Source organism: Lepidothrix coronata, unplaced genomic scaffold (genome assembly GCF_001604755.1).
Source record: "Lepidothrix coronata isolate B3197 unplaced genomic scaffold, Lepidothrix_coronata-1.0 Scaffold128, whole genome shotgun sequence".
Taxonomy (NCBI): domain Eukaryota; kingdom Metazoa; phylum Chordata; class Aves; order Passeriformes; family Pipridae; genus Lepidothrix; species Lepidothrix coronata.
Window position 1 is genome coordinate 2,536,484 of NW_016690308.1, and position 24,181 is coordinate 2,560,664.

At 42.2% G+C, this 24,181-nt stretch overlaps 1 protein-coding gene across 5 annotated transcripts in view; it reads left to right on the top strand.

Moving 5' to 3' along the window:
• DPP6 (dipeptidyl peptidase like 6) overlaps positions 1-24,181 on the top strand; it is a 547,876-nt gene that overhangs the window by 517,633 nt on the left and 6,062 nt on the right. For all 5 annotated transcript variants that reach the window (XM_017826535.1, XM_017826536.1, XM_017826533.1 and 2 more), the window contains exons 17-22: positions 14,077-14,124; positions 17,342-17,440; positions 19,716-19,785; positions 21,767-21,961; positions 22,949-23,003; positions 23,901-24,006. In XM_017826535.1, the coding sequence (XP_017682024.1) occupies positions 14,077-14,124; positions 17,342-17,440; positions 19,716-19,785; positions 21,767-21,961; positions 22,949-23,003; positions 23,901-24,006 (573 nt within the window). The remainder of the gene's footprint in view (positions 1-14,076; positions 14,125-17,341; positions 17,441-19,715; positions 19,786-21,766; positions 21,962-22,948; positions 23,004-23,900; positions 24,007-24,181) is intronic.

A 24,181-nucleotide genomic window follows, 5' to 3' on the forward strand; every position in this document is an offset into this window, starting at 1 on the left:
GTGTGAAAGAACTTTTAAAGGAGGCTGGAGGTGGTCAGAAAAGTGGGAAAACTGGTTCATTAATGCTGCCTCATTAATGCTGCCTCATAGCCCAGTGCTGCACAGCGTGAGATAAGCTCAGCCAGCAGCCGGGTGAGTGGGAACATCCTTTGAAGCACCAACATCCAGCACCAGCACCACTGGCATGGCTCAGCTCAAGATTTAAGCCCCGGGATTATTTTTATTTTGCTTTTAAATGTGAACAAACATACAATTCTGGGCATTGTTTCTATTATTGTGGCTATACTTAGATGCCATTACTGCATACGGACGTTGTCCTTTTTGAAGAGATACATATTCTGGAAAATCTCCTAGTATTTTATTCTCTGGTGGTATTACCAGCTGATTTGGATGGGCTTGAATGAATTCCAAAGAAAAACTAAATTATAACCCATAAATCACATATATTTGATGATGAATTTCACTAGCAAAGTAATGTTTCATTTTGCCCATCTTCTTATAGATTCAGTCTGTACTTTTTGTAATGCTGAGTTTGGGGAACTTTTTTCCCCTGAAAATCACATAAAATCCTAGAAGTATGAGTTTTAATCAATAAATATCTTCACAAAAATATACAAGTTCTAGCATATCACTCTTGAGAAAATTTTGTCTGTCACATTCATCAAAAAAACAGGGTCTTCTACTGCTAAGGACTTACTTTATGAATAAAAGTCTCTGCCTTGGAAGAAATTTCATGAAGATCGTGATATTTGTCTTTCACCCTGAGCAAGTCAAATCCCATTTTTCCTCAGATTCTCCATCAAAATGAGAAAAACATGTCAAACAGACATTTCTGGCAGTAATTTGTACATCTATGACTCTTTGAACAGTTAGACCTTAATATTATTTAGTATCTCAGGGTAATCCTATATTGATATTTATCAGGATACAGGAAAAGGCAATAGAAGTTTTATGGTTGGCAAAATAAATTCTGCACTAAATGTTTAATTTGAATTATGGAAAGATATAATAAGCCCTTTGCAACCTTTCCCCAGGTGATCATTTTCATGCTTTTACCAAGTGGGGAGCAGAGGTACAGTGAGAATTAGTGGTTTGCCTATGGACACATCTTGAGTCAAGTTATTATGACCTCCATTTCCTTCCTCATATTGCAAGACAGTACTCCAAGGAAAAGCAGCACAGGCTCCTGGAGCAGACCAGAAATGTATGTCCTTCTGTAGCCTGTCTCCATCAGTGGATGGTGGATAATTACCCTCTCCAGGATTTTTGCAGTAATGTTCCCATCAGGGACATGTCTGCCCAGCTCCTGCAATAAGAGGTTGGTTCATGCCTTCAGGCAGGAGAATAATGAACCTCTTTCTACATCTTTCTCAGTTCCTTGATTTAGTCAGACCTTTTAACCTGTGCAGTTTGGGCCAGACCTACCATCCTAGGAAAGCAGTGGAAAATCTGGAGATGAGGATATTTTATTTTTTTTCCTAACTATGGACAAGCAGCTTTCAGGAGCCGTAAATCAATGATTCACAAAGCAAAAGTTCATAAAGCAACATTTTACACCTAACTGCATTGCCCATATATTGTCTTACATATCATGTAGAAATCTTACAGCTTACCTCAGTCTCATCAATAACATTCCTGGAGCCAGATTGTAATTAGCAGTTGTCATCCTCAGGTAAACATCAGTGCAATCTATAATGAAAGTACACAGCTTAACTCTTCCCTGGATATATTGGGCTATTTATGAACTATAAAACAGCTCAATATTTAGGCAAATATATCTGCAAAAAGTAGGTGGATTGCTTTCTTTTTTTTGCCTTTCTGTTACAAAATAATCATGGTTGGCTTCTCTAAATCCTAAATTGGATGTGGACACCTATGATACATATACTTACAAACAGGTGGTTCTTATAATAGTTGTCTTAATTTATTGATCCATATCTACATGCAGAGTTCCAAGACCCTTCGGTAACAGTGGTCTGAGAAGTCCTAACCAGCTGCCAAGTGCTAGTTAGAACACATGAGTTTGATTTTTTCTGCTGTCACTACCTCCTTTAGGGAACTCAACCAGGTCTTGTAATTCCATCTTCCTTGAGGTATTGTGAAAATAAAGTCCATTTCTGACTGCAGTGCTCAGATGTGCAGTGACAATAAGGGGCACAGAGGCTCCCGGATGGATAAACTACCAGAGCGGTCTTGAAAGGTTCAGTGAATCTTCGGTCTGTTCACTTCAGAGAAATCTTCCAAGCAGAAACCCAGCTATTGGTATGCAGGAGAGCACTGCTGTAACAAAAGCAGCATGTAAAGTGATTAAATCATACTGGAGTGAAGAGTTAACAAGGCATGGCTGCAGACGTTTGCCGTTAGCTCAGAGCTCCAGGAGAGGCGTTGTCTCATTAGCAATTCAATAACGAGTCTGTAATTACACCACAGGCCTTAATAAGTGTGGGGCCAGTCCTCCCAGGTGCTGGATGCTTCTAACTCCCAGCAGCTGCAGCAGGAGCTGGAGGCACCCACAGCATCCCCTTGGCATGTTGAGGGATGGGACTCCAGCAAGACCAGCTTCCCATGCCCCTGGAGCATCACTCAAATACCTTTGGAGACAGGCAACAATCTCTTGGATGAGGGATTGGATTTTGAGTTATCACAGCAGTAAAGCAGCTATGAAAAGTATAATAACCCATTTTGACTTAAAGCACTTCATTATGTGTTATATGTTTTCCCAGCACTGTGAGTGTGCCATGGTCTCGGGGAGACCATGTGCAGCTGCAAGGGGTAATATCTTCCTGTGGCTTTTGGCATGGAGGGTCCTTAAATGTGTATGCAGTTTGCTCCTTCTGGGTGATATGGAAGCACTGAGCTTCTAAGAAGGATTCGAACAGGGAAAAAAAGGTATTTGCTTGTCAAACACTACTGGGATGGTGCTTCATTAGGACTGTTCTCTGTTCATAATACCCAAGTTAAAATGGTAAAAGCTCTTTTTCTTGCTTCTGGGAGATGAAGATGCTGAAGTTCCTCTTTAACCTTCTCAGGTGACTACTCCTTGTGACTTAGGGCATCTCTGGTAGATATCCGGGGAAAGCTTGTGGTTGTGCATGCAAATATCTCACTCCAGGGCCTGAAACAAACATTAAGTGAACAGGAAGAAAATATATACATTTAATCCCTACTTAGTTTGGTAGAAAACCTGCCCATCACGGTAAGGGCAAAGCATCTTAGAGTCTCCAAATACTTCCTACTGAAATTCAAGGAAATGCTTTCTAAGTGCAGCTGGTCCTGCTAAGAGGGCCAGAGCTTGGCAGTTCAGGTGAGCTTTGGTGAGGATCAAGATAAATTATGTTGTTGAGTTCTAAAGAGAGCTAATTAGATGCTGAAATAAGTATTAGCCTAGAAAATGAGTTTTATTAACCGAGAGCCTATGGATAGAGAAGTGCAATAGGCACACCTTCGTTTGAATTTGTGTGAAATGCTGACTCCTGGATTTTACCACTGGGATATGCCCCAGCTACAGCTCCATATAGTCATGTGAGTAGCTCTGAACACTTCAGCCAAGGTTGAGAGCCAACTTTAAATACTTCCTTTACTGCAGGAACCATAAGCAATAATTCCCAGGTGTTGACTGGGAGGAGGAGATTAAGGGGAAGATTGTTTCTAGCTGCTGTCCCTGACAGATTGTACCTCTGTGTCCCACCTCACCTTGCTGTGAAATATAATAACCCCCAAAAAAGCACCTCATAGTATTTTTCCTCAGTACATCCTGGAGGAACACAGCACTGTCTGTCCACAAAGACTGGAAGTCGAAGTCAGTGCTGCCACTGAAAGAGGCAGCTCCATCCTCTGTCCACCTCAGGAGCCTTTTCACCAATCTGCTCCCTGTGCCACAAACAGGCTCACTCCATGCTGGGCCCAGGGGCTTAACTGAATGAAAATGAAACATAACATTATTTCTTTCTTCTGGGATCAGTTCTAGAAGCTGCTCTGCTGCTTTACTGGATGATTGTACAAACATTTCTGATCTCGCAAGGGAGTGGGACATGCTGGGGTGGGACCAAGTGGCTGAGGTGGGGATGGGAATGCACAATTCAATGTTTTAGGGAGCCTGGAGTGAGGATTTCATCATCATAGAAACACAGAATATCCTGAGTTGGAAGGGACCCACAAGGATTATTGAAGTCAACTCTTGCCCCTGCACAGGACCACCACAAGAATCATTTGGGAGTATTTTATGGGCCACCTCATGTCTGCAGCTTATTACTGCTGCATGCCAGAGTAGAGTGGTACCTATAGTCTATATTATTCAAAAATAAAATATGGTTTTCATTTGTTGGCTCAGATTTAATGTTATTTTAGATCCCAGCAAGTATCTTAATATACTACAACAAATTTTTGCTACTTATTTCTTGATGTGAAGCTCATGGGGGTTCAGGTTTTCTTAATTATCTGAGCTGCCCTTGTCCTGGTTCTGGGGTCGACAGCAAGGGGCAGAAAGCCAGTGTTTGACAACGTGTGCTATGGGTGTCTGAACACGGTGTTACCTGTCTGGCTAGAGCAGGACAGGCAATCCCCAAGAGGTGCTGTCCTTGTGCGACCACACAGTCCAGACATCCCAGCCAAAATACCTGTCTAACAAAATCCAGGATGCAGAAGAAACACGGAGGTAATGTCGAAGTGCAGCTAAATGTCCTGCAATGTGATAAGGGCCTCCAGGAGCCAGGCATGACCCAGCCATGTGCCTGCAGGTCCCCACCCGGCTGGATGCTAAATGAGCACAGCAGCAGTGCTGGTGCCCCGAGGGCACTCCCCGTGGTTGCTCACATATTAGGTCGCTGGGTGACTGTTATCTGTTGTGACCAGAGTGGTTTCCCATACAAGGGTGATTACCACAACGCTTGGGGTTTTGTATACCCAGTAGCAGGAGGCTGTAATTAGTGCTTCCAGGCAAACTGTGACCTTTTGGAACTTTTCCTGAGGCTCATGGAGCCTAAATTAGTTTCTGCTGTTTGAAAGCATGCACAGACTTAATCTCTGGGCCCTATTTATATTATAATTGCTATATAATTCACATTTGCATTCACTTGACTCCCTTTCTTACTTAACAGCCGAGGTTGGCTCTTCCTTCTTGAGCCCTTTGTGAGGAGTTCATGGGTCACAGATCCCGTGGGGGGTGCTCATTCTCACTCCCTATGGCTTCAAAATAGCAGGCTGGTATGAAAAACAAACAGAAGGTACCACAACAACTTTTTCTCCAGGAAAAGAGAGGATGGTACTGTTGGTTTGGAAGTTGGACAAGAATCTCTTTTTTATCTCCGGTTAGCAACATAGTTATTAATATAGTTTGAGATTAATTAAAATGGTGGCTTTTGTGGATGTTCCAGTACATTTTCTCTTCCTTTAAGTAGACTATTCATTTATGTTATAAAATACTTCGTTGTATTCTTATACATCTTTCAGGTGGTGTAAACTGCCTGTAAATACTCGGTGACATAGAATAAGTGGAAAAAAATAATATGCATGAATAATTAATGATAAAATTAAATGGAAAATGCTTGTAATTTTCAGAGCATGAAAAAAGATTGTGGAATGAAACTCCTGTCCCCTTTGAAATTGCCTCATTCTGCAAAGCACTACATGTTTTTACATGTTTTGATCCCGTTTTCATTTTGATTCTTGCTTGTAAATGTGAGCTGCTTGGCATTGCCCAGAGGAAGGTGATCTATCATCTGCTTCCAGCCAGGGCTCTTGTCACTTGGTCATTCTGCACATATAAAATTTTATCTGAGCTCCACTCGTAGGAGATAAATGACCATGAACAACAGGCTTCCTCCAATGCTTCAAATAATGAAGCCTCACAAATCAGGCAGTGGCGTCCTGCATGTCTGGACCAGGGTGCATGTGCGTTATTTCCAGCCACACGAGCGACCTTGGTTGAACTCATTATCCTGCAGTGGGTAGTACAGATGTTACCATCCCGCAAGATTTAAAGCTTCCTCTGAGGAAAACTGCTTCTTTCACCTTGTTTGCCAGCTGGACCAGCTGTAGGGTTTTATTGCTGGCTTTTGTTTTCTCTTTGCGTGATGCTTGTTAAGTCTTTTATTAATGCAGTCAGTACGTCAAGGATATATTAAAACCTGAGAGCTCATGGCAGGAAAACAGCTTAATAACCAGACAATGGGAAGCAGTGTTATTTATGGGTTATTTTTTTTTAAAGTTAATATCCAGTACCAGTTATTACTTAATTATCCAGGAAATCATTATTTTTTTGCAAGAGAATTTTACTTATAGGAAAGAATAAATTAAGATTATTTGTATCAATTTACGTCTGGTTTTTAATGGAATAAACACAAAATATGCAATGGGGTTTTATTCTGTCTGTTAATGAGATGTAAATGGCACTGAGAAGAGAATGTTTTCTTTCATGCTGCAATTACAAGGAAATATCCTTTTCCCTTGAATTTCACAGAATTGTGGAATGGTTTGGGTTGGAAGGGACCTCAAAGAACATCTCATTCCAACCTCCCCCACCATGAGCAAGGACACCTTCCACTAGATCAGGTTCCTCAAAGCCCCATCCAGCCTGGCCTTGAACACTTCCAGGGATGGGACATCCACAACTTCTCTGGGAAACCTCTTCCGGAGTCTCTCGCCATTGTGTTGTGATACTTTTCAAACATGAAATCACAAAATCATAGGAGAATTCAGGTTGAAAGGAACCTTAGGAGGTCTCCAGTGCAACCTCCTGCTCCAAGCTCTGTCAGAGAGGATCAGATCAGGTTGCTCAGGGCTGTGTCCAGTCTTGCCTTCAAAGCCTCCAAAAATGTAGAATGCACAACCTCCCAGGGCATCCTGAGCTATCCAGTGACTTTCCAAGGTAGTCAGAGAATATAGGAAATGCCAAACACGTTCGTCTGTATATGGTATTTCTCCTAGGATTAGCATATACTAATCCAATAAGAAACTTAAACTTTAAAAATAGGGACAAATGTTAACTTTTGCTTTCATCCCTTTCCAGAGTTTGCAGAAAGCCTAGATTAAAAGTGAATTGAAAGAGGTCAAATTGAGGGATTCAATTAGAAATAGCAGAAAATAGAATAGAAACCAGAAAAAGAGAGGGAATTGAGTATGGAGATTTTTCTGTTCAGATTCCATAGACTGAACCAGCATATTAGAACAATATACCCTAGGCTTTTTGGAAGTCAGTGTCCCCCCATGTGAACTGGAGTTGTTCCCTCCTGCCTCTGGTACTTGCAATTCTAGGTACACAGTCGTGGTGCTCTGTCAGGTTCCAGAAACCTGCAAGCAAATTCCCCTTTTTACAGCTGATCTTATCACTGCAATGGATGAATGTACCTGCAACATTCCTTAAAGGTTGTAGGTTTTCAGTGTTCCTCTTTGGTTCCATCCACATGCATTATTGCATTATGGCTTTGGGAAACCTCAGCCAAAGCCTCACGGAAGGGAGGAAATGCTCAGCCAATGTGACACCTCATTGGATGATATTAATTAAGAGGGAGAGGAGGGAGTTTAGTGACAGGATTGTGAGCAAAGGTTAAGTACCGGCAAAATGAAAGCAGGAAGTAGATTATGATGAGGAGAAATATAGAGCTAATTGGAGATCAGCAGCGGGCTTCATTAGGAGCCGGTCTTGGGAATGACCTTACTTTGATTGTCCCTGGCAGCCTGAGAACCCAAAGCTGGATGAAGCTAATGGAATTTGTTAAGACCACAAAGCTGATAAGCATCATCAGAAGGCAGAGAAAAATACTAGAGAAGCTGGCTGTCTTGCAGGGCTGGAGTGGGAGAAATTAATAGTATGAAGAGCAAAATCAAGCACATGGTGACTCAGGGCAAGAATTTTTCTTGAATGTTTGAAGCTCAAGAGTTACAAGTGCCTCAGAAGAGCAGATGGGTGCCTGGGCACACAGTGCTGATCACTGGATGTCTGCAAACTGGCTGCCTGCTGTGGTCATGGTAAAGGTGAATGCTCTTTTAGGATGGATCAGGCAAAGAATTTTCCACAGAACTGGGCGATTAGCAGTTTCACTGTAAGGACCAGTATAAGGACCTCTTAAGACATCCTCAGCAGCAGGGGTAGAGTCCTGGTCATTTCTGTTCAGGAAGGAGGAACTGAATGTAAAACTCTCTTTCATGAAAGAATAAGATGAAAAGAAACTTTGTCTTGCAAAAGGGAGTTAAAATAATCTAGTTTATCTGACTGGGTGAGAGCTTTGGGGACACATGACTACTCTGATTATAATGGAAATACTTATGCTTAGTAGAAAACAGATTGTTGGAACAAACCCAAAAAGGCATAAATTGGAGTGACAGCCCATACAGCTTCAAGTTGGAAGTCAGTTCCTACCAGAAGAGCGAGACACCAGTAGGAATTCTATCAGCAAACCCAATTATATTTAGAGGGTGTTTGCCAATATTTTTGTGATACACAATTTCCTGAAGAAGCAAGGGAGGGTCTGCTTGTACCCAAAGGCCCCATGTCCTTCAGTGACCACAGAACAGACAGTGGGATGAGCTGGTTAATGTCAGTCCAGCTTCCTGCACTGTTCATAGGCACCTCTCAAAATCCCATGGAATGAACTGAGGACTTGACCATGATTATTTATTCGAGCAACCTTATGAAGAACTCATTGGACCTGCTTTGTCTAGTGGAATTACAACCAAATCTCATGTTCATTTGCCCTCTAGTCACTGCTAACTGATGCTGCTTCAGAGCAACCACATTTATTTCTGCTCTACATAAAGTAAGCATGAAATTTATTACCAGTATCAGACAGGGCAGAGACAAGCAGTACCATTACAGTGGTTTGTTTGATACTGCATGTTGCCTGAGAACAAGCCAGGATTGATTATTTTACAAGACAAGTTACATTTGAGGAAGTGAAGATTAGATTAAAAAATTAAATGCCTTGGGGAGGGAGAACAGCAGCACAAATCTGTTTGATGTTTATGTCAACAGGGTTGCCAAAGCAAACAGCACGAACATCTGTCCATAGCATCGACCGTAAAATACTGTAAATGGGAAAAATACTTTAATTGTAAGCAGTGGTTCACAGAACTCCCCATGTCTTTATTTATTAGGTTGATAATATCACCCCAACATATGAACTTTATGCAGCACATATAAATAATTCATGGATTAGCAAATAAAGAGATCTGGAATCTGTACACAGAGATGGCTGTTGCCAATTATCTCACTTGTGCAGAGCCAGACCCTTTCAGCTCCCATCGCTTGCAGCTGCTCTTTTAAATCATTCATCAGTGCTTAAGAGATATGCTGGTGGCGCTGGCAGAGAGCATTTGAATTTTCATTGTTTACACACTGTGAATTTAGCTTCTGCTCTGAAATTAACTGCAACATTGAAGCCTTTGAGAATACAGATGAGAAGAATAAGACAAGTCCTCTTTTTATCCTTTTTAAACACTTCTGTAACTTTAATTACCTTTTCTGCAACTTTACTTCATATTCTTTTTATAATCACTACTTTAATTCTAAAGTTATAGTACCTGATACAATTCCCTGTGCTCTTTAGATCATGAAAACATCAGGAATACTATGGAATACAAAAAGCGTTGCAAAACAAATGTCTGGTAAATATTTTCTTCGAAGTCATATAATGATTTTCCATTTTTATTCTGGAAATCTATACCTTACCAGCTAAATATCTAGAGTTGCTTCTTTCTGATAGCTTTTAAGCAGAAGCCTCTTGGAAATAATAATGAAAGTTGCTTAAAAATTGATGGCAAACCATGGCAAACAATTTTTTCTTGTCAAATTACTGAACCACTGAGTTTCTGTGCTCTTTAGATCACAATAGGTAGTACTTCCTCAGTGATAAATTTACCTCTTGTCATTGTAGTGATATGGCTCAATTTACTTCTTGCATGGATAATGACAGTAATGGTTTTAAAGTCAAAGGGCTTATGATAAAACCAGACTCTGAGCTGTAATAATTGAAAATCTCATTCCTGTAACTAGGTTTTATGCAGCATTATTAACCATGCATCTATTCAGGATGTATAGAATGTGTCTACACACAGAAGTTCTGTCAGTAATTTTGGTCCTTTCCCTTAAGTTCTAACTAAAGCAGCAGCATTAAAACTTCTGTCAGGTTACTGGATTTGGCTGGTGCAATGCTGGAGAGAGGAAAGGGAAGTGGAGCCTGCAAGCCAGGTGAAGCAATTCCAGCTGATGGCATTCCACTGCATCCCATCCCTCTCCTGACAGAGGGATGCAGAGAGGGATAACCAGGGGGTACAAAGCCTGTATGGTGCCACCCAGCACCCTAAAAATTTGGGAGGAGGTGGCAGGGAGCAGCAGTGCCGGGTCCCACACCTTGGGGATCATCATAACCCTGCTTGTACTCACCCCTCTGCAGTCAGGGCTGCGATAAGAAATCCCACAGCACCACCTTCACCATGTCACACAGAAGGTGGCCTGCCCGTGATTTTGGGAACAGTCACCCAGGTTATGGGGTATGTGCTGGGTCTCTTTCACCTTTGCAAATAAGGGCAAAGCAGCTCAGTATCTGCTTTGCTTTCTGAGAGTGGAGCACTTTGTGTTTTATCCTTCAAGGAGCGCAAGCAAGTGCTTGACTCCAGCCTGCTCCTGATGCTCTTGTGCTCTCTGGAGCAAGAAGCAGAGCACTCACAGAGTTTCCAGGAGGGGTGGGTAGGCACAGGCACTCATCAGTGCTGATCACAGAACAGAAGCAGCAGAATGTGCCAGGGCTCAGGAGTCCCCATCAAAGCCCATTTGGATGGGCTCTGGAGGGAGGAGACATGGAGCAGAGGATGTCCTCGCTCTGCTTCTGTCAGCTCCCAGAAGTTCATCGAACAAATTAGGTTTCCCTCTCAGATCCACACATGACAGTGGATGGCATTTACCAGATGGCATGTGTAATGAGACTGTCACACCGTTGTAGGTTTAGAAATAAAGCAGGGCAGGCAGTTAATGAATATACACTGCTAATTTCAAGAATTTCTTTCTGTCCCTGTCAGGCATTAGACGCTCAACTTGTGAGTGTTGAAAGACTTTTGATGTGTCTGTATTAAAAGACACAGTCTAGCATGTAACCAGGTTGTTTTGCTTTAAAAATTGGCATTGAAATAAGCAATTTATGTCATTTCTAAAAAAGTGATTTTTTTTCTCCTTGATTCAGCCTGCTCTCAAGTGAAATGCATTATGGAATGTCATCACTGAGAATGTGTAATAGTAAGAGTAATCTTTCTCACAAACCTGATGATTCTACTGTGTAGATTTCTGCCTTTACCATTTTTCCTCATTTGTTGAAAAACAAAACTTAGGCAACTCAAAAGTCTGCTTTTTCAAGGATCTTGATTCACTTTTTAAAATATTTTTTAATTTGATGTCACCTCAAACTGAATATCTTTATATGGGACCTCACTTTATAGCATTGATTTAGGGAGATGGTAGTAGTAGTAGTAGTAGTAGTAATAATAATAATAGTAATAGTAGTACTGAGTAGTGAGAGACTAAGGAAACACAATAAATAATACATGGGATTTTCTAAACTACATGCTGGCATTTTTCTTTATTCATTAGTTTCTCGTAGCTTTTTCAACGCCAACATAAAAATAAAAATAAATTAGAAAATAAAAGGATTATGTGCACTGTATTTCTCTCTTTATCCCTTTCTTTTTGTTATGCGTTTTTGTGTTAATTAAAGGACTGCTCTAACTCCAGTTGAAGTCAGTTGGGAGGATGCCTTTTATTTTCAGTGATGATTTTATCATGCCCATGTTTATTAGGTTTGTTGCTTTTCCAGCAGTCTTGCTTCTGGGACTGCAGGGGGAAAGCAGGGCAGATTTATAAATAAATATGGTCAGCATATCAATGTATATCAGTAGGAGAAAGGTAAATTCAGCTAAATCCTGGTGAGTAAACCTGTCTTCCTCTGTGCATTTATATTCACCTTGCTGCATTCTAAAAAAATGATGCAGAGGAATTGGATTGTTAGGGGAGAAAATTCTCAATTATATGGAAATAAAAGTCAGTCTACCATATAAGTCATCTTAATTATAAATAAAATCCTTTCCTGCCTTTTCTCTGTACAGGCAAGGTCTAGGTGAAACACTGTTGATTGTATGCAATGGGGTGTGGGTTCTTGGCAGCATGGGGACACAAATATAGTACTTTAAAGTCTTTCTTTCTCTCAAGAACTTATTTCACCTACCAAACTGGTACGGATGGCTCACAGTAACCTGCTTTTGTTGCCATTTGTGTGCACGCTGTCAGTCACAGCATTTCAGGGGCTTTTTGTCAGCCAGCCCTACAGAAATTGCTGGTGCACAATTGGCTATCCCACAGCATACAACCCATTGCTTGTAGGTTGAAGGACTCACCTTCATGATGTCTTAAGAAGACATTTTAAAGGGGCTGGAATGTCAGTGAATAACAGTCTCTTTAAGCTGTCTTACTTTTGAAGCTTAAGAAACATTTGGGTTCTTGATATTCAATGTTCAGTTTTGGGCCCCCTCACTACAAGAAAGACATTGAAGTGCTGGACAGTGTCCAGAGAAGGGCAGTGGAGCTGGAGAAGGGTTTGGAGCACAAATCTCATGAGGAGTGGCTGAGGGAACTGTGATTATTCATTCTGGAGAAAGGAGATTCAGGGGGACCTTAGCACTGTCTGCAACTACCTGAAAGGAGGTTGTAGCCAGGTGGGGACCAGTTTTGCCTCCCAAGCAATGAGCAATAGGGCTAGAGGAACTGGCCTCAAGTTTCACAGGGGAGGTTTAGATTGGATATTAGAAAAATATCTTCTCCGAAAGGGTTGTCAAGCATTGAACAGGTTGCCCAGGGAAGTGATGCAGTGACCATCCCTGGAGCATTTAAAAGACATGTACATGTGGCACTTGGGAACATGGTTTAGCGGTGGGCTTGGCAATACTGGGTTAAGGGTTGGACTCAATCATCTTAGAGGTGTTTTCCAACCCAAATGATTCTCTGGGTCTATGGTTCTATGATCTTCACACACACATGGTGTGAGAGCCTGCTGGCCCTGCTTTTGGGATCTTTGGTGGGCTGACAGATTTCCCAAGCTGCTCACCCTTGCTGCTGTTGTATCACATCACATTGTGGAGAAAGGGAAGGAAAGTGAGATAACCACTGTCTCTGAGGTGAAGGTAAGCACTGTTTCATCACTGCAGTGCTTCTTCCACCTTCCCAAGCAGTACTGTCAAGCTCATGGAAAAGTTTACAAACAGGCATGGTAGCAACATGGGAGTGGCTGTCCTGGGTCAGCCCATCTTGGCCCAGTGTCCTGTCTCCAAGAGCAGTCACCTTATGCCAACTGGAAAACAGAGGGAAAGAAGCTGACAACTATAATATGAACCTCATCTCATCTACCATCCCATTTTTCTATCAATCAGCCACTTGGTGACTTCCTGAACAAGCAGATGAATCCAGATCACTGTGCTAAGGACTAAAGCACCCTACAGCATCCTGTGGTAAAGACTATGGCATCCTGAGTGTTGCAGCATCCTATGGCAGTGAATTGTGTGGCACACTCATGTGCACTGCATAGCAATGATAATCCTCTTTGTATAACACTGACTGATTTCAATACCAAAATGCTACATTTTAAGACAGAATATGAGGCTTTTTTAGTGTGAGAGCCAAACTGGTGTTTAATTCATAAAATAATAATTATTCATAAAATAATTTCCAAAACAGCAACAGTTACCCGTAGCATACAAAATGTAAATGCTTTGTGCTGTGATGTTTGGGTGTCATTAGAATAATTTTAAAAGCAAGTGATTTAATTGTGTTTGTGCTAATTATAATGTTTACAAATTAGGGAAAGATGCATTTAGTGGTCTGTTGGGAAAGGGCTTTGAAACCTCACATGTCTTTGAGTCTACAGTACTGTCATTTAGTCATAGACTCTTTCTAATACAAGGGTGATTTGCTTTTTAGATTACTCTTGCATGAAAAGCGAGTCTCAAGAGTCTTCAGCTCCATGGAATTCAAAACCAGGTTCACGTGTGTCTGTGTGTGCTTTGACAGAAATTTAACCAAGTTCTTTTCTTCTTCTTTTCAAGGTCCTCGTGTCCCGATGGTGACTGTTCACAACACAACAGATGCACAGAGTAAGAATGGCCTTGAGCTTTGCAATTCCTCAGAGAAAAGTAGCCAGGCAGGACAGTGAGATTTGGCTGCTCTTTGGTAAACTTAAACTGCTGGGGAGCCCAGGCTGTGCCTAAATGCAAGTTTTCTGCAAGGCAGAGGGACTTGAAGGGCTGTTGTGCTGCCATCACAACAGCTTTCTGTTTGGGCTACAAACACAGTGGTTTGGGCATGATATTGGTTATCAGCTTTCTCAAAAAAAAAAAATGCACTGTTCAATTCTCTCTCTGTCTTTTTGTTAGTCTTCCACAGAATTTGTTTTGTGTCCCATACATAAGAAATAAGATAATAAAAAATATTTAGCTTTATCTCCATTTTTAACAAAATCACTCTGATATGAATTATCAGAGATAATACAGAGGTGTGAGCCCCACAGGGGGTGCCTCTGCTTGGTTTCCTGATCTGTCCGTGGATATCGTAGCACTTATTGTTTGGTAAGGCGCTTTTTAATGCTATTGATTTGCATCTACATCAGTGTGAGGGTGGAATTATTCCAAAAATAGGTTTCTTCCTTCAAAATATTTGGTACTGTCTGTAGCCATTACCAGACTGGCAATGTAGAGTCCAGAAAGCCATGGAGTCTCTGGGGTTCCTCCTTCACACCTGTAGCAATGCAAAATATCCAGGAAGATCCATTTTTCACCCCAAGTCAGGATGGCAGGGACCCTCAGACAGGCAGCCTTTCTCTGTCCCCTCTATACAGGTATCTTAAACCAGGTGCCCCTTTCTCTCTTTCATGAGTCTCAGGAGGGTTCATGGCAGGGTGTGGGACTGAGTCTCATGTGAAACCAAGATTTATCTGCTCCCACCCTTTTGATGGGAGACTTTATCTTTCATTTTAACACATAGTTTAGCCCAGTGTTAACCTACAGTTAAGGATTTCAGGCATGGCTGTGACCCAAATAATAAGCAATACCTTTATTCTGTCTGCTTTGTACATGGTCGATACCAGTTTGTCAAGTATCAGTTTCACTGAACTGGATTTACAGCGACTCACTGCCCTTGTCTCTGCAAAGGAACAGAGCAAAGCAGGGAATTTTACTCTCAAACTAAAGGTTTCCTGTGAAATGCTGGGCTGTTTCATTTCCCCCTGAAGTAAATCACAGGAAAGACTCTCTGCACAAGGGTGTATCGCCCACACAGCATAACCCTAGAGCAGCCCAGGTGATGCCCACAAGGCTTTTCAGCCAGGAGGGTTTCTTAGCTCTGACCTGCAGCTCCAAAGTCTCTTCCTTTTTCCTCCCCCTTAAACACAACACCTTAATTTTACCGTAGGCAGACTGGCTATACCAGCATGTACAGGACAGTGCTCTCATTAGCTGTGTTATAGCCTCCTTATAGTTTTATAAAATACAGATGCTATAAAACAAATGAAGAAACAGCAAATAAAGGGCTTGAAAAAGTAACATAAAACACGCCAGGACTAGTTTTACTTTGACAGAAATATATGGGTAGCATTTATTACACAGAGAACTCAACTTACATCCCCTACTGAAATTCATGATTTTCTGCATATGATTACCATTTCCCCTGGTTCCTTCCCCCCCACCCCCCTCATTCTTTTGCTTTTGAATAAAGGGCAACTGACAATTGCATGTTACTGAATTTACTTATTTAATATGAGCCCATTACTCTATAAAGGGACTTTGCCTCTATATTCTGCAATAATCTGATAATAGTGAGTTGCACTGAATATTATAGCGTGCTTACATTTAATTAAGCAATGACCATTTGTACTCCACAGACTCAAGCTCCCTGTGGTCCTAAAGCAAAAAGGGGAGTCCTTTAGGAGATATGCCAATCTTTTTTATATCCTCCACAGTCTTCCTGGCTTTCTGTGAATGCAATTATATGAACAAATAAAACGGCTTGACTAAATTCCCCTACGTGGCAGGCCCCTTTCTGCTGATAAAGCTACTTGTGTATGCCATAATTAAATGAGAATCTTAATATTTAACCAAACGTAATAGGCTGTTGCTTTGGCACTTTTGTGGGGGCTGTGGTTTCAATAGAGAAGAGCTGGGCTTTTCAGAAGCAGGGTGAATAATCATTGAACCAATATATTATTGTTGAAAGATCTCTGAAATTTATTAACGGGGAAGGGCAAGTTTTTTGTGCCATGCCTGCCTGTTCAGCAGAGATGGGCAATGAGTGTGATAATCAGGTACCAGAAGCATTACTTGAGGAGCTGGGGTTACAAATCTATTTATCAATGTGTCTCTAAAGGGAAGTTACAGTCAAGGAAATACATAATGTAGTGCAAAATCTCAAACCTTCCTTGGCTTCACATGGCAGAGATAATGCCCTGGATCCCCCTGGTCACACCCAGACTGATGCCATGGGGATGAACACTACAACAGGCTCCCCAGACCAGCATGCCTTGCCATCACACTGGGATCATCCCAGCCCTTCAATCCCTCCTCCGTGGGGCTCAGGAGCTTCTCCATCACCAGGAGACTTTTCCCACCACCTAGGACATAAAACTTGAAGTGTTGGGCCCTTTCCTTACCATCTGGGAAGAACTTGCTCTTTCTGATGCTGGAGGTGGCCACTTTTTCTAGAAGAGGCTCAGCGGGTAGATCACGTGGCCAGGATGTGGGAATAAAGGTTAAATCCTGGGAAGGAGGAAGGAATCCTCTATTTCAGACCCAGAGACTCCTTGGGTAAGACACACAAAATGAACAATTCTTGAAACCTTCCAAAAACCAAGGCTGTTCCAAACCCTGGTGTTGCAGGTTTGTATGAGCTTTGTCCACTCTCTTCTCCCCATGGCTTTCCTTCCCACGGATTTTATGTTGTGTAGCAGCACAACCTTGTCCTAAAGTCTTCCATAGTGTCCTCCCTTTCCCCACTTATCATGTGTAACTTGGGCACAGACTTGAGGACCTCTTTATTTGACATCTAGGTTTTCATGTCAGGTGGATGTCTGACCCTTAGTAGCATACTAACACAGGTCACATTCCCATCTCCTGGAAATCAGATGAATGCCACTATTTCAGGAATACAATTTGCCAATGCAGAACTTCAAAGACTCAACTGAATTAGACATCTGTGAGGGCTAGAAGGAAATTCTTTCACAAGGGAACTTGTGTTATATATATTAAGGTGGCTATAAAATGTCAAAATGCATTTTCACAAACAATGCCAAAAGTTTTTATGCTCTTGACCTTCTTCTTTCAGAAATTTTTGAGCTGGAGGTAAATGAAAATGTGCAGCAGGCTGTAAATGACAGGCAAATGCCTAAGGTAGAATACACGGAAATCAAGATAGATGATTACAGTAAGTAGCACCTTTCTTCTCACTTATTTTTCTCTTTCACTGCTGTAACTGTGAAATGATACAGTCATCTTGGGTAGACTGGCAGGAGGAAAAATGACTTTGACTCTCAATAAACTCACACAGTTTGCAAAGCACTCTCTTAGGATGTGCTACATCAGGAGGTTATTACAGAGGCAGAATTTGATGAGAATTCAGCTGAAGAAAGGCAAAATGATAGGGTTGGGCTTTTTTTTTTCCTTTTGAAACTCCTTTGTAGAGAAAAAGCCACTCTGGGAAATTACTCAATGGGGTACCCCTATTGTTGGGGGCACATTTGCCATAGCTGTGTGATGTGTTATCTGAAATCAGTTTGGAGTGGGACACTGTGTGTGCTTGCTGGCTACAGCTGTGGCTGCCTTTCAGTGCACAGTCTGAACTGCAGTGAATGAAGATGACTCTCCAGTGACTGCCCATTGCAGTCATTCAAGATCCTTTAAGAAAGCCATATGATTTGATAGGGTTGAAAAAAACCCCAGCTATATAGGAAAAGACGAAAGATATTTCACCTGGAAAAAAGAAATTAAAAATTTGGAGCTGTTTCTATCTGCAGCTGGTGTGTTATTTCTACTACTTGTATAATCATCCCCCATGCATCTATATGCCAAAGAGAGAGAAAAAAGCCTGGTGGCAAACAGCCAAAATGTAAGCATCTTCTGCCTGTCTCTGTAGCTGTACCTGAAACAACCTAAAAAGCACCTCCTCTGGCTGTAAGCTTATAACTTACCTGTATGGGGAAAATCCACATACTCAGAGCTGCACAGTGGCTCCCCAAAATCCCAGTTTCTGTGTATGGTGGCAACTCCAAATAAGCCCCAGAGACGCTGGGTTCAAGGTGTGGCCCATCTGGTTTCCCATGCCGGGAAGGAGCATAACTCTCAGGCAGTGAAATGGAAGCAATGAGGTGTGCTGGGGACAGGCTATTGATTTCAACCATTACCAGATGTTATAAAATGTGAAGCAAAGCCTGAGAGATGGCTGCCATTTGAAAAATAATGGCCCTAAAATGTTCTGCTTGCCACACAGGCATTAGGAACATAAAACAGTGCATAGAATAACAGGGACAGACATTCACTCACAGGTTTTATGGGCAGGAGAAGATGGGGGGAAAGCCTGTCATTGAGATCCTGCCTGTCCCCCCATGAGCCAACCTGTGTGACACTGGCAGTTTATTAGGGATAACTCAGCTGGATGCCAAATTTCTTAACTGCAAGTATCATTGCAATTCTGCTCATTTAACAAAAAATACACGTGTGTGTGTAATAAATACAAACTGGCCACAGCCATGTGGCTGTTGTGCCGTGTCCTCCCTGTGTTTTTAAAGCTTTGGGCTGAACAGCCTTGAGAACACTGCACGTAGCACTTCGTAATATTTAAAGTCAAGCGTTGGCCTTTTTGGCTGTCCCTGGGCCATTGATCCAATTTGCAGCTATTAGCATTCAGATGGAATAACTAATTAGGCAGAGTGTCAGACGACTGCAAAGCAAACCACTTAAACCGTGCTGCTAATCTGTGTATTAATCTATGGAAAATGGTCCTAATACTGATTTAATTACTGGGCCTTTGCTAATCTAGATTGTAGTTAACATTTTAAAAATAAACGGGCTGAGTGTTTGTGTGTTGTCAGTTTTGTCTATTGATTCAAAACCATAGAAATGCCATTCAGTTAAAAGAAGCTTTGGTGATCACATCCCACCCTTACATTGGTTCTGCACCGGTATAACAATGTGGGCTTCAGCACCTTTGCCTCCTGTTTGGCAGCAAAATTCAGCCCTTAGGAAGCTAGGATTACAATACTTGTTTCTCCCTCTGTCTTCACACCATTATAGCAAAATAATTATATTTCTCTCCCCCAGCCACCATACTTAATTGGGTTTTAAATTACCATTTTCATCGCCAATTTTCCCCCTTCTCTGCTGCCCTGGAATATTGATTTCTGTCTGCGTCACACATTCAGCTGCCAAAAAAGGGAAATTGTAGCTATTGACAGATGTTAATTGAATGCTGTAAAAGTGATGCATGACTGAACACTCCCAATTTACCTTTCTTGTCACCTCAGCTATCACAATATGGGTCCTTTCTTTGGCGACATCTGTGTTTCTAAGGTGTTATTTGCCACTGCTCATAAAATACCATTTTGTTCCTACTCATATTTGGCCAAAACACGAGAAACATCTATTAGAGTTATGTCAACATTCCCACATGGAAGACATGTTGTTATTTGTTCTTTTTTGCCTAGAATTGCCAATGCAGATCCTAAAGCCTGCAATCTTTTCGGATACCGCGCACTACCCCTTGCTTCTGGTTGTGTAAGTTCTCTCTTGTCCTTTCTTTTTGTTTACATTATTAGGGCATTCTGGAGACCTTGGCCATGATCAGAAACTTCTAAGATATGTTCTGTACAGGGAATGTCAGAGTCCAGCATGTTGGTCCCTTTCCCTTCTCGCTTCACAGCTAGAAGAGGCTGGATGTACATCCCTTCTCTCCTATATTTGAGCCAAGGTTTTAAGCTACCAGGAGGGCACCCTAGTGAAATCCTGCAGAGTAAACTGTAGGACTTTATAAAACTGTTCCATGTACACTTGCAATTCAATAATTTGAGGGGCAGAAAAAGGAGGAGGAGGAATAAAAGATGGATTTTGACTTTCTGTCCCAGTCCTTAGGGCACTCAACCTGCATAACAGGTAGTTTTAGAGTGAAATTCGGTCAGCCTTACTAGAACTTAAGTTTTAGATGCCCTCATGCAGAAATCCTTCCCTTGTAAGGTGTTCCCTGAAGTGACAGTACAGAGTTGGAAACCTTTGAAGATCTGCACGATGTTATTAGGTCTGCATGATTTATATTAGGTAGGTAGGTTTTCCTCCTGGCGGGCAAAGCAGATGGATATTTCTTATGCAACATTTAGTAATAATAATAATACACATTATTACTGAGGTTTTTTTCTGGCAATTTGGAAAGAAACTGGGGGAGGGAATTCACTGACCTTGGAAGAACCTGTTTGGCCCTGGCTGCATCCCACTGCATCGCTTGCCTGCCAGGGAACACCCCACGAGAGAGAGAAGCCTCGTGCAGGAATGATGAATGCCTGGCAAACGCCTGAACACCATCCTGCACATCCCTCCATGAAGGACAAAAACACTGCAATAAGCGTGTCGTTACATCACAGAATTACTGCAGAGAAAATGTACTTCATTATGGAAGTGCTTGAGGAAGATTGGTACTCATCAAGCTAACGGCACTTGATTAGGCTGCCTCTGGAGCTGGATAGGTCTGGGTCTCACTTGAATAAATGTAAATGACTTGGAGTCACATGAGCATTAAAATCCTGCAGTGAGTTGCCTGATGTCTCTAAGAACCCCAAAACCGACAAAAAGTGGATAAAAATGACAGTGGCTCTACAGTAATCCCAGTCCTAAATTATTGCTTAAAGTCATTATCACCATCTCTTGTTTTTTCCAAGTTGTCTGGCTGAAGTGGAGTCTGTGTTTCTGGAGACAGTTCCCTTGTCTGACAGGATCAGACCCTAACCAGAAGGGTGAAGAGGGAGTCTTTCCCACCCTTTCCTACCAATTTTAGGCCAAACTGGGCATGATTAAGCCAGTTTTTATCACTTTAAAAGCATCCTTTCCCTCTGTGCTTGTGTGAAGCATTGATGACAGAAGTGACTGAGAGCTCCATCTACTGCTGCTCTCCAGAACCCTATGGCAGAGGGAAGGGCAGGGCTGGGTGAATGGGGCAGTAAATGAAACCCCAGTGCTTACCAGTGAAGAAAAAGACGCCTGATGTCTTCAAGTTTCATCCAACATATTTTGGTAGTGCCTATGGACTCCAAAGTCAAGCTCCTCACAGAAACCCCTCCAACAGAAAAAAGAACAGCAGCTTTGGGGAATGTAGAAAATAGATGTAGATTAGAGGAGGTATAAAAAAGGGAAAACTCAACTGATACCTGTGTCACTGCCCTGGTTGCTCATGGGAGGAATCCTGTCCAGTTAGGGATGTGCTTGCTAGGGTGGGTTCAAAGCTCAGCTTAGCACAGCCATAGCTGGTGTGCACAGAGAGGGGCAGAAACCAACCCTCAACTTCCACCCAGCCTCAAAACCCATCCCACACAATCAGTCTTGTGCACACCATCCTTGCAGAGAGTGGTCTCCCCTTCTAGAAACCTGTCCAGCCTTACCCAGCACGACGAAGCTGTGGGTCCCCATCCCACGGCAAGATCACAGTCCCAAGGAGGGCGTTTGGCCCCTGCTTGGTGCCTCTGCCTTTGCTTGATGCCTGTTTCTGTGTCAGAGACGGGACACCCGGGAGCCAGATCGTAACGGAGAGGTTTGAGGTGACGTGGGAAAGCGTCATGGTCAGCTCTCACAACGCCATCGTGCTGAAGTTCGACGGCCGCGGGAGTGGCTTCCAGGGCACTAAGCTACTGCATGAGGTCAAGAGGAGGCTGGGCTTTTTGGAAGAGAAGGATCAGTTGGATGCTGTCCGGTCAGTGACATCCTTATTGAAGAAATTCTTTCACTAATGATAATTAACCCAGTACCATCACTAGTCCTGGTTGTTTTAATGGTGTATGGGGTAGAGCAAGGAGATGGGAGGGAAGGACACTGTACATACAGCTGTGACCAAGTGATGGCATGTGAGAGGGAGCTCATGCCAGCCAGTGCAGAGGGGGAAAAACAAGCCTTAAACAGAGCTAAATCAGAGCACATTTGTCTGTATCACATGTTCAAAGCCTGCTTATTTTTAGCTCTGCGCAGTCATACAGCTACAAACAAGTAAGCTTGAATATCTGTTCCTGCATTAATCTTTTGCTTGCCTGGCGGTTAGAAAAACCCATCTTTAAATCCTTAAACTTTTTAAAGAGAAAAACCAGTGCAAAATCCTGAATATCAAATCCTGTCATATTGTTAGATTTATTCTGCACGTAATCACATTAAAACCACTATCAGAGTATTGCAATAGCTTTGCAATGGCTTATTATGACTTCCAAAGGTACTACAGATTATTTGTTGCCGTTGCTTGGTCAAATCCAACACATGAGGTTGCAAGATTAAATCAAACAGACTTATGTGAAAGCAGCTTGTATGACACAATTTAGATTGTCTACGTCAAGGGTTAAGAGCTTTAAACTGAAAAAAGGCAGGTTTAGATTTGATATTAGGAAGAAATTCTTTACTGTTAGAGTGTGAGACCCTGGAATAGATTTCCCAGAGAAGCTGTGGATGTCCCATCCCTGGAAGTGTTCAAGGCCAGGTTGGGTGGGGGTTTGAGCATCCTGGTCTAGTGGCAGATGTCCCTGCCCTCGGCAGGGGTGTTGAAATGAGATTATCTTTAAGGTCCCTTCCAACCCAAACCATTCTGTGAATTTTTCTGTGGCCACCCTAATTTAAAGCTGATTAAAATCACACTGTGTTTGCTATATCTGAGGAAAAAATATTTTTAGCCCATTGTTTCTCCTCTCTCATGTTTTAGGACAATGCTGAAGGAGCATTTCATTGATAAAACGCGAGTCGGTGTGTTTGGGAAGGTAACGTTTTCTCGTTGTTCTTCTGTGCTCTTCAAGTTGGCTGATGTGGCTAAGCAGCTGAGCTAAATCCTGACTTATTTAATATGTCAGTGGTGACTTTTTTATTAATATTTATTTTTGAGATAGACTGTATCTTGCTGAGGGATGTTAAAGGTGGAAGCTTTCATTTTATCAATATGTTCGTCAATTGCTTTTTTTAAATTAACTTCCAAGTGCAAAAAGTGACTACTGCTCGGAAAAACCTTGTCAGATAATTAATTATTTTTTCCCATTGCAAACTTTCATTTCATTTTCATCTTGTCTCTTAAGGCCTGTGGGAATGTGGGTTTATCATGTTCACGAGTGTACAACACCACTATGGAGGCTGATTTGCACCACAGTGTGTGTCTGGCCAGAAAACAGTAGTTATAAAGTACACATAGTTTGAGATGAGAAGGGGACTGGGAGCAGAAATTGTTTATTGTGGGGGATACAGGCTTGGAGTGGGTGAAGAGAGCTGCACATGCAGCAGCATCTCTGCAGGGAATTGTTAACAGGCTGACAGCAGACACTGAAATTGTGATGTTCATTTTAAATAGCGAAAGACTGCGGTAGTGTTTTGGAAAGGTAACATACCTGGTTAGAGCTAAAACCATAAAATGGGAAGAGAAAGGCCAGCTCCTGGGCACACAGCCATCCTGCCTTCAGGAAAGTGCAAAAAGTGTACAGCTCATCTTCAGCCACGTGTGCCAAAGATAGGGAGATACCCCTTGTTTTGTTTTCTTTCAGTGCGAGGTGTTAAAGGCTCTGTAATGGTCAAATGTTTGCTGCAAGGTCTAAGCTGCCCTGTTTCTGTACCCAAAAGCAGCAGTGCCTCACAGCAGGACCACTGACACCCCTGTCCCCTTTCTGTCCCAGGATTACGGCGGCTACCTGAGCACTTACATGCTTCCAGCCGGTGAAGAGAACCAGGTGTTTGCCTGTGGAGCTGCTCTTTCCCCAGTGACAGACTTCAAACTATATGGTAAAATATGACCACAAATGATATTTCTTCCCTATCCTTTCCCAGTTACCACCTTTATTTTCCAAGATCCTTCCTGGTTTATATCCTGTGTCTTCTTAGGAGTAGCCATAAACACTTTTCCCCCCAGTCGAGCAAATTTGTTGACACTGGTGGCACCAGCCATGGTGGTCAGAGT